The 11,410-nt window shown below is 39.0% G+C and overlaps 1 protein-coding gene across 1 annotated transcript; it reads left to right on the plus strand.

Annotated features, from left to right (window-relative positions):
- The first annotated feature begins 670 nt into the window (after positions 1-670).
- CLEC3A (C-type lectin domain family 3 member A) lies at positions 671-6,519 on the plus strand. The gene is made up of 3 exons (XM_009808459.2): positions 671-785; positions 2,916-2,996; positions 6,128-6,519. Exons 1-3 carry the CDS (start codon positions 671-673, stop codon positions 6,517-6,519), a joined length of 588 nt encoding a protein of 195 aa, XP_009806761.1.
- The last annotated feature ends 4,891 nt before the right edge of the window (positions 6,520-11,410 follow it).

Raw genomic sequence — 11,410 nt, forward strand, 5'->3', positions numbered from 1 at the left:
CACATACTGTTCTTAATCAGAAATGCAGTTATATCTACTAGGTATTTATTAACTCTTCATAAATTAATAAATGCACTCCTCAAATGATGTGATCTTCATGTATATATACACCTAAGTGTGTGTGTGTGTAGCTGCAATGTTTGCTTACTCAGGAGTGAATAAATTCTTTTTTTGTTTCAACGTAAATAAGATCATGACCTTTGTCACGACTTAGCCAGCTTGGGTAAGAGCCGGGCTGGGTGAGCCTGTTGTATTTGTAGAAATCTTTTAGCTACCCCTCCTTGAGGCTGGCATTGCACAAGGTGTTTTTGAGCATCCATCTGCTTTTCCATACATTTTGGCGTCAAAGTTAAAACAGGAGATACGGCATTCATAAGTGGCAATCAGTGCACTGTTCAGTGCTGGTACAGCCTCTGTAAAAGCAACCTGTCCCAGCTGAACTCAAAACAGCAATAGGAATTTCAGATGAGATGTGAGAACAAGGGGGTTCCTTATGCTACAGCCAAAGTATTAAACACATTTCGTAAGCAAGGAGTACAGCCAACCCTATCACTACACTTTTATAAAATTGACCTCAGTCAGTCCCTACTGAGATGTGTCTATGTGACTTGCTCTCAGAGCTGCTAAAGAGAATCTCTTGAAGCTTCTAGCTAAGTTCTTTAGAAGAGACATGGCACAAACTGGACTTATGATTTTTCTACTCATAAGCATACTACTGCTGGATCAGACCATCAGCCAGGCTTCCAAATTCAAAGCCAGGAAGCACAGCAAACGTAGAGTGAAAGGTACTGGGTTTTAACTGGGAGGAGGGATAGAAGCTTATAGACTATGCAAGTTTACTGTGTACTTAAATAACATTGCATGAACCAGAAACTAACGTTATACAAATACTTATCAATAAAGGACAGCTGAGTCTATAATATATCTGACTTTAAAATATTTTTATGTGAGTTAGTAAAGCTAAAAATAAGGTCGCAGAATGAGTTATGGAAATAGAACTGTATAACAATTGTAAATATGTTGCTCTGTTATGCCTATTCATCTCTGTCAACATTATTTAGGACACAAAGGTACAGTTGAGAAAGGACTCTGGCCGATCATTCTTAGTTACGTAGTTATATTGACTAAGATCAGAAGAATGGAAATTCATGTACATATGGTGGAAAAGAACAGAATAAAATATTCGGTCTCCAAGCGTTATTGTTCAGATTTTTGTACTATTTCCTAATTTTAACAGAATGTCTGTCTAATATTTGTGGAATATTACTTTACCTGTGTGACAAGTACTGTGAAATGGCAAGTCAAACTAATGAAAAAGAATTAGCAGAAAAAGATAAAGCCTAAATTCCCAGAGCAAAGCTTACAGAGCAAATAAAAAACTGCTGAATGCTGTTTGGAAACGTTTGTGTATTTAATTTAAAGACTTATTTCTAATAAAAGAGGGTATGATGGAGGTTACACTAATGGCAAATATTTAAACTCTTAGTCAATGAAAAACCCGCAGCTTTGATAAAGCCGTTGTACAACATGATTACACTGCTCTGGAGCTATACAGTTGTATATACTTCCTTCTCCTTTTGAATCCCTATAGTTTTTAGCTTGGTGTCCTAAGGACAGGCTGGTGTCCTAAGGACAGGCTGGTTATACATTTGTCTGTCAACCTTCCACTACTTTTGAACTTGAAAAAATTTGGCAGAAGAATGGAGCTCCTGAGGATAAGTTTCCCAATATTCTATGAAGTTCAGAATGGGGTGGGTGGGGAAGATCTGCATTAGTGTCCCACTATGAAAAGGTTGCACCAGGAGCTCAGCTTGTTCTGCTTTTTGCCTCTTCTGAGGCATACAGGGGACATGGAGAGGCTACTGGGAATCGCAGGGAGGAGCATGGATTGAGGAACTGGGAGTCCCACCTTGGGGAACCAGGGAGTCACAAAGGACAGCTGGGGTTATCCCCACAGGCAGTAGGGAATATGGAGAAGAGATGAACTTTCTGGGGTGCAGCTAGAGGATTAGATGATGTAACACACATCTGTAGGAACTGTGGTTTTGTTAGTTCTGCTGCGCGTGAAAGAGCTTATTTATTCCTCATGTTCATTACTGTGGCTTCTGGAAGGTCTGGTTACTGCTGCAATCAAATTGTCATCTTGTGCAATGGAAACATGCCTGCTAGTTGTTTGGTGGTGGTGGAATATTATAATGATTAAGAAAAAAGAACAGAAAAGAGGACATGAAAATGGAGTTACGTGCACATTAGATTCTTTTCTTGTCCCACCGTCTTCTTGGTGCTTTTGTAAGTGCTACAATATGGTACTTCAGACTGAATTTGTGTGACTCAAGTCACCAGGACCTCTCTGTACTGAGGGAGAGAGGGAGGCTCCTCCTGGGAAGGGGAAATTGCAGCTCAGCAAGCTTGTCTGCATACATTCAGGCTGTGAAGTTGGATTGTATTAGTTGTTCCTCACTGTGTTAAAACAAGAGTTGTGTGAAACTTCCATGCTCATTGAATTTCTTTGAATAAACACAACTTGTGTCCTGCTATTATTTGTATGTCATATACACACACACCACGGTGTACAGGTTCAAAAGTAAATAGGCAAATTTTGCTGTAAATTAGATGCTGGCATGCTAAATAATGATTAGCTGCAACAATCCATGGTTTTCAAGCAGTTACTAGGATACAGTCCAACTGAAAATGAGATTTAAACTATGAGGGTGAAATGTAAAGGTGGGTTCCTCCTGTTTTTTATAGGAACCCTACAGGAATCCTTTCATTAAGGAAAAAAACTTTAAAAGAAATCAAAATCTATCTCAACAATGCAGAAACCAATGATATTTTGAAACAGCTTTTAACATAAAATTTTCAAATTTTTTTTTGCATGCATATCTGTTAATTTCTCTATATTTCTTTTATTTAAGAAAAAGATGACCTAAAGACCCAGATTGACAAATTGTGGCGAGAAGTAAATGCTTTGAAAGAAATGCAAGCACTTCAGACAGGTAAAGCAGCTTACACTGGTCAATGGTGCCCAAAAGTTATCACTGCCATTCCTCTCTCCTTCAGTCCCATCCTTCTCTTTAATGGGGATTTGCGACTGAGAAATACAACTCCTTAAAGAGCATGGTATGCCATAGCTGTAACGGGGAGACAAATGTTGAAGCAGGCATTCAAGTAAAATCAAGTCTGAACTAATGGCATACAAGTGACGATTCTTCACTAAGAGCAAGAACTACTTTTGTCTTTGCTATGCACAACCCCGAGCTGTGATTTTAGGTATGATCAGGCAAAGGCAACACAATGAGGGTTACTGGGTTTGAGAGTTTAGATGGGCAATGAATTAAGTCCCCAGCTTTGATATGAACATGGCCTAACTATCAAGGCAAAAGTATTCATGGAAAAGGCTGAAAATACCCCCAAAAGGAAGATAAAAGGACTGAGCCTTTTTATTTTAAAGTGTGCAGTTTGCGACATTCAAATGTGAACGTCGCCATAAAACTTCAAAGTAATACCCACTGTGAGTTCAGAAATATCCCGTATCAATCTGCAGAATCCTTTAAGTATTTAAATAGCCAGATGGAAATTTCCAAACAAAATAAGAAGGGTAAATACACATGCACCTACTAGACAGTTGTGCTTTTTCACAGCTGTTGACACAAAACTTGGCATTTAAATATGTACAAGAGGACACTACAAAGGAAATTACATCATTCACATGAAACAGAACATATTTTCCTTAGGGATGGTAATATCTGGGTTGTCCTGTTTTACATCTTGGCTTACATAGAGCTTTTTGAGCTTTACAAAATATTTTTAGTTTAAATTTCTTTTAAGACGACATTAGAAGTTTCTTAAAAGAGGGAGCCTGTGCTAGACAAGTAACTCTTGTTTAAAAGTGATTCTTGTATTGCTTCCAGAAGGAGCTTAAGATTAAGCATGCAGTGGCTCAGAAATGAAACCAGCATCAGGAGATTTTCTATCCTCAAAACTTATTTTGAGCTATATTCTAAATTCAGAACCCACACTGTTTGACTTGATTCCAATTTTGGCAAAAAGATCTATCACCCCTCTAGCTCTGACTGCATTTATTAATGGCCTTATGATACTTGAAAAAGGAGCTGCTTTTTTAGCTTGTGGACATTTCCAAGACACACATTACAATCTGATTTCTTCTTTTGCTTGAATTTCCTAGGTTTCCTTTCTAGATACCGTGAAATGTTGCCACACGCCATTTAGCAGAACATACTTTCTCCCTAAAGAGGGCCAGTCTCCATCATTACTGCAGCATTGTTGAAATAGATAAGGTCTCTCTGATCTTTCCCATGAATATAAATTTGTTAAAGAATTCAACATTTAGCAAATATGTTCATTACTTTTCTTTGGCCATTAGTAGTTGGAAAGGATAAAATTTGAAGGATAAATCCTAATACAAAATGATGACCCTGAAAATGCAGCTAAGAAATGCAACGAATACTACAACTGGAAATACTGAAAAACTGAGACATATAGGATATGGTCCAAAGTGGATTTCCATATCCTGTTAATCAGATACATAATTACCTTTTTACAAGAACAGATGACAGGAATTGGAAACAGATTATAGAAAACATCAGGACAGAAGATATTCATATTGTTTCACAACATATTTCTAATATAAGATGAGTTTAAGCAATAAATGAAATAATCTGGAAGTAATCACATGCAGGATTCTAAAAATAATTGTTACAGGAGTTTATTCAAGGCCTTTGCTACCTTCCTCAGCTCAGAAAGAACACTCCTTCGAGGAGGGTTCTCTTGTAAGTATTTTTCTTGGGATAATCAGTTTTTCACATATCTGCATTAGGAGAGCTGGAAAGCAAAGTTTAAGGATTCATTCCTGCAAGCCTGCCCACACCAGACCTTGGCCTGGAAGAACTCTGACAGCGGTTCTGCAAGGCAATTCCAGTTACAGAGCATATGCCAAATTAATGTTCTAGTACATTTGGACTTTACATCAAGACTTCCCTGATATGTTCCAGTAGAACTAAAAGCAAACAGATTTATAAATGCAAATGTTTAGATTACTTGGTTCAGATTGTCATGCAAGCTCAGTAATAAGTGTTCACTTTTTTAAAGTGTTTATAGATTTAAGTCACTTTACCTCATTTGAATTTAGAGTTGAAGGGATAGACTTTGCTGGAAAGACCAGAAATTAAGAACTAAAGAGGTGAATGTATACTGTTCTGCAGGTGGAAATATACTTTTATCAATCATCCAGACAGAGATTTGCATTATGAATTTAAAAATCAATATTTTTTCTGGTGAGCAGGACACATTTAAAATAGCAGTTTTCTGTCCTGCCTTTGTTTGCTAGGAACTAGGCTTAGTTAATGCATAAAACTTTACTTTTCTGTGGCACTTAAATATCATAAATATGAAAAGACCTTTAGATCTGTCTCTCTACTATAAAGCCAAGTATAGATTCCCTGATGACCAACTCACATCTGCCAACAATACAAACATCCATACCTCAACCATTCCATCAGTTTTAAGACCGATGAAATAAGGTAAAAATGTGTGAAAGCAGGACTATTTGCTAGAAGACGACGTAAGATACACTGACAACAGGCCTGGGTTATATTTTAATATTGTGAAACAACAAAAGAAAAAAATCCTTGAAAGAATTACATTGCTGGAGGGAATCTGGGGCTCAAGATCATGCCTGAGGTTTATCATTATAAACACAGGAAAGATTCTCCAAAGCACTTTATGGTGTTAAGATCACAGCTATGTCTGTCCTTCCTCTTAAATGCCTCTTCTCTGGAGCAGCTATAAGAGCATGCTCTGCTTTTCACCATCCCTTGTAGTCCAAGCTGCTTTGATGAGTGCCTGTGAGCTGTCTGTTCAGACTTCCCAAAGGCATACTAACATGCTGGCTGCATACAAGGTCCTACATGAACAGGAGGAAGAGCAGGGAGGTCTGATCTTACTGCTACTTTCAGGCCCACTCTGTGGAGGCAAGAGCCTTTCACTTGCTGAGGGACTTGTCTGCTTAATTCCCAACATACCTTTAGAAAATTATAATTTTAGGAAATATTATTCAAAGCTATAGCTCAAGCTTTTACTGAACATGCAAACCAATATCTATTCACAGTCTGTCTTCGTGGGACAAAGGCCCATAAGAAGTGCTATCTCATATCAGAAGGTACCAAACATTTTCATGAAGCCAACGAAGACTGCATAGCCAAGGGAGGAACACTGGCTATCCCAAGGAATAACGATGAAACAAACACTCTTCGAGATTATGGCAAGAAAAGTATGCCTAGAGTATCTGAGTTTTGGTTGGGTGTCAATGACATGATAAATGAAGGGAAATTTGTTGATGTCAATGGCATGGCTCTACAGTACTTCAATTGGGATCATGCCCAACCAAATGGGGGGAAGCGCAAAAACTGTGTCTTCTTTTCTCAGTCATCACAAGGCAAGTGGGTGGATGAAGTCTGCCGTACTGCCAAGAGATACATTTGTGAATTTCTGATCCCATAATTACATATACAAATGACCATGACCATATTTTTGGTTATTAACATGCAGTTTTGCTTGTTAGTAACCCCTCCCACTTAGACAGTGGTAAGTTAAAAATATCCATCTTCTGCATTGTACTCACTCTTTCCTGAAACAGAAGTTTACTCTATTAATTTATTTTCTATTCAGATGCTAAAAATGTTATGTTTAGTGAGTGCTTTCATTATGTACAGGAATATATATTACATTTTGACCTATATTGTATCATATTTTGGCATATTATTTCAGCCTGATGTTCGGGTTGCTGGAATTCACCTCCTATTTCTATACTTTATAACTCCGTGGTAGGATAGTACTTACTTGAACTCAGAGCTCTAGTGATTTTTATTGAAAGTTTACTTTCACTTTTACTACAGAAGATTGCTGTATGGTGACATGTGCCAATATAAGGTGTAGGTGCCAGTGCTTAAGAGGGACTTTGGGATTATGTGAGCTCCTATGAAAAATGGCCATCATCCATGCAGAGTTGAACAGGATGGATCTGTGACCAAGAGTTTTACCTATGGATTAAGAAAGGCAAACGAAACAGAAAAACCTGATGTTAATTTTTAAACTACATGGAGTTAAAAGTGATACACTGCTAGAAAATGGGGGAAGTAGCTGTTCTAAAACATCAGTTAGTCTAAACATGTTTGCTTCTAAATGTCTCAATTATGGTTAAATATTAGATGTTATTTGGAACATTCCCAAAGAAGAAACCAACCTGGGACTAGACCATACCTCTACTATGTCATGCTTTAATACGATGTGCAAAAGCCTTCTCTCCTGCAGGATCAGAAACAGGCTTTATAATTCAGACAGTAACACTGCCTGAAAACACAAGTAGAGAGGAAGGATCCCCTTTCTGGGCATAACATCACCGCGCATTCACCTCTCTCCACATGGCAGGCAACAAGCCCAACTGGCACACAAGTGTGGGGCCAAACCATGGCTCATTTGGCCACATGCAAATTTTCACAATTTAAGACCTGACATTTGAAAATTAAGTAAAATGCGCTGGTTGTTTTTTGCTGTTCTTAACCTCACAATAGAGATTTGCCTTCACGTTATATGTAGCAGTTTCTCTCTTGTGTAAAGGAATTTCATTTAAATATTTAAATGTATTGCTGCTCGGAGGCTAATTCCTACTTTTTAATCTTTTAGTTGTGCAAGATTTTCTTAAATTATGCAATAAATTTGTGATTACTGGTATTTAATTGTAGTAGTATTTTTGACAGCTTATGCATCCATATGAAGGCCACTCTTTCCTAGGACTTTTCTTGAGAACTCCAAAGGGCTACTGTCTTGGGGCACATTATACTATACTTCCCCCCCACACACACGCCACAGGACAAAATTCGGATCCCTGCTTGCTTAAGTGCTGTATGAGATGCAACTGTTCAATGCACCGCTGGAATGTGTTGTAACTAATTTCATTTTCCAACACATAATGTATTTGTAAAGTAGGCCTGATTCTGAATTCTCTCACTTAGCTCCTCAGTTAAAATAAAGGAGAAAGAAGTCCCCAAATATCTCCAATTTTCTTTCAGGAATCTACCAACCTTTGCTAAGGTTAGGATCAATATTCCTTTTACCTCCATTTTAACATGATTTAAAAAGTCTGCAGTAATTTTATATGGCTTCTTTACCTCTGGCTTGTCTGAAATAGGTCAGTATCTCAGCATAACCCTACAGCTATAGTCAAATTAAAAATTCACCACAAATTCCAGAATTTGTTTACCTTTGAGGAGTTTACAAATTTATGTCCTATTCAATCTATTTTAGCCAAGATTCTAAAGCTGTACACAGGAATTGAAAACATTTATAGATATTATTGGTGGATGTTTATTAACTGGTGGATACAGATACCAGAGACAGAAATAACTATTTGTTTAGTAGTGATTTACTGCACAAAGACAAAATTCACCATACAGAAATCAGTAATCAATTTGAAGATTCCCAGCAGAATGCTTAGTTAAGAAATAACAAAGAGACGTAAAGTAAACAGGAAAAACAATGGAGGAAAATTCAGGCAGATAGAGTTGGAGAGGAGAGGGAGAGGAGATGGTAGGAGGATAAAAAACTCCTCCAGAAATGCCTGCAATGGGAGCAAGACAGACAGAAAATGAAGTAGAAACACAGCAGGGAGACGAACTTTGTCCTGTCAAATTAACTGCCACTATCTTTCCTCTCAATGACTGAATGTGCCTGTGCAAAGTGAGCCAAGAGTGAGAATGAGTATTTGCTGCCTGGTGGGCCTGCTCTGACCTGCTGCTGCACCAGTTCTTGTCCCCAGACCTTTGCTCCCTGCCTTCCCTCTCTCCTGACAAACATGTGGTATTGCCCATCTTTTCCATTCAAGCAGATTAGGCTCCCTTCTCTACACCTGTCTCCCACAATTAGTTTCTGGAATCCTCTGAGGTCTCCCAGTGATGTTTTCCCTTCAAATTACAGCTCCAGGTTCCTCATCTCTGCAAAAGTCACACAAAACTGTGCACCAAGGACCCCTGCTCCCCAGTACGTGCATGTACAGCTGGCAAAAGGGATGTAAGAGGCCGAGTTTCACATGCAGCTGGGGTATTCTGCTCTGCAGATGTGTGCTGTTTCATGGAGTGGGCAGTCACTTCGTGATTTCCCATTTGCACACTGGATAGTCATCACGGTTCAATTGGGAATTGCTTGGGAGACTAGGAATTCAGCAGGGCACACGGTAGCAACTTTTATATACATTACTGCAAAACCAACAGAAAAAGCTCCAACACTCACACCTAGCGGTATAACAGGAGAATGCAGAGTTTACAAAGTTTGAAGTGCCACTTAAATGCAATTACTGTAACAAACATTGCTTCTAGTTGCTTGCTAAAGGAAAAAGGTCCAATGTAACATGTCCAAACACCTACTAGCATCTTTGCAAGAAAATAAAAAAAATTTGAAAGACTTTATACTAATTTTCAAAAGTGCTTGACATTCAGCTGCTAAGCCTACATTCTTTTTACTTTTTAGGACAAATATTAGGAAATTTTCATTTTAGGCAGAAAAAAAAAAGATTTTTTTTTTTTAACCTGAAACTGTTTCATGGACTCTCTCTTGGCAGACCAAGCAGTCATTGTGATAAAAACCTCAGGAATGATGCCCTGAATATATGATACAACAGCATAAAAAAACCCTAAACCCACTCCTTGCATTGCAGCATCACAACAGGTTAAATAATACATGTTTTTTTCTCCCCACTTGTTTCATACTTACATTTGTCCTCCTGCCTTGTATCTGATGTGTCTGTAGATTTCCCTCCTCCTTTGTCTCACCCCAAGAGAGGTCTCATTTTTCCACCTTCCTGCCCTAAAAGAACGCAAAGCTGGCTGTGAGCACCTAAGTGAGCAAGTTCCCTCCCCAGCCTTTATGACTCGATAACAGAAGATGTTCACAGTCACATTACCATATAGGGTGGCACAGGGTTAGGAGACCATTCTCCGCTCTGTCCCTAAGCAACTCATCTCTTAGTAGAGCAAGAGGTTGTCCCTTGCAGTATGCACATTTCTTTGCTTCTGGCTTGCTATGTGATTCAGCAGTAATTTGTTTCTAGCATAAGAGCTGGTAGTTACAAGAGGTCTTCAGAAGGAGAAACTCTTTCACCCTGTTTGTTACACACAATACATGCCCAGTATCATTTGGTCTGGCTTCAGTTGTGCTACATCTCACAGGATTTTCAGTAACTCACTCAGCTTTATTCCTTCCTCTCTCTTTTTGACCACTTCAGCTCTGCCTGTGTATATTAAACCAGGCTGATCATCATCCTAGTGAGTCTGCTAACACTGCCTGCCAGCAAGGGGAGAGTCTGAGGTGGAAGAAACACTGCGAGCACTAACGTCCAGCTGAGAGCTTAGCTGTACTACAGAGTTACCCTCCTTGGTCTGCTCCTGAAGGGAAAGTTCTGGTATTAGCTGAGAGGTGCTCAGGAGTATCTCCCAAGCTTTTCAGACTGCACAGCAGAGCCCAAGGCTTGCTGATTTGCCCCTGACCTTCACTAGAGAGCTTAGTAGGGAGTATAAAGCTCAAAGTAGAGCAGCTTGGAGTGGAAGGAAGTTACAATTCAAAGCCAAGCCCAGAGCTGGCTTTACACACAAGAATGTAAGCACAGTAGTTTTATTTACTGACATTTTCACCTTTCTCTCTTGACTTTTACTCCTTCCATTTATTTCTCTCCATATGTTCTTTTCCATAGTCTTCACACATACACATTAAGTCCCTGGGAAGGAAAATTTTCTACAAACATAGAAGTTTGCTTCTGTAGCCAGGTCTATAATTTAAAAGACTTTAAAGTTCTATTCTTGAGTACTCACCCTAGTACCAGTGCAAAATTCAGCCTTGTTAAACTCCTTCCATCCATCAACAACATCCTAGTACCTTGCAGGGCACTCACTGTTTCTGAGGCACTGATGTTGTCCCAGTAAGCTCAGACCAGTTATGAAGTCACCTGTTGCTATGTCACAGGGGCATATGATTTGTCTGAATCACACACTGCAATTGCCTAAATCTGGGTAATTACTGAAGGACAACAATTGTATCTGTGACCAACTTAAAGCAACCTCAGAGAGCCTTCCCTTTGAACAGCAACGAGCAAGGGGACTCCTCTGTAGGAGCAAAGAGCCTCAGCTGTAACCTCTGCTCATATTTAAGCTCAGCCCAAGATTGTTAGCATACATCAAGCACCCATCCCCACTTGAATGCTTGGATTCCAGTGAAAAGTTCTCAGCTGTGCTTGAGGCACAGGTTGTCTGATGGATTAATGTGTGCTGTGGATTTCAGCAGCAGAAGCTTTAAAAATGGAAAATAGTCAAATGTTTACTAATTGGAAATCCATTAAAATGTTGGG

The sequence above is a fragment of the Gavia stellata genome, chromosome 15 (genome assembly GCF_030936135.1).
Source record: "Gavia stellata isolate bGavSte3 chromosome 15, bGavSte3.hap2, whole genome shotgun sequence".
Classification (NCBI taxonomy): Eukaryota; Metazoa; Chordata; class Aves; order Gaviiformes; family Gaviidae; genus Gavia; species Gavia stellata.

Excerpts from the sequence above, each read along its gene's own strand:
- CLEC3A (XM_009808459.2), top strand. The coding sequence starts at position 671 with ATGGCACAAACTGGACTTATGATTTTTCTACTCATAAGCATACTACTG. Across the intron at positions 786-2,915 it reads CAGCAAACGTAGAGTGAAAG|AAAAAGATGACCTAAAGACC; the intron begins GTACTGGGTTTT and ends CTTTTATTTAAG. Across the intron at positions 2,997-6,127 it reads AATGCAAGCACTTCAGACAG|TCTGTCTTCGTGGGACAAAG; the intron begins GTAAAGCAGCTT and ends ATCTATTCACAG.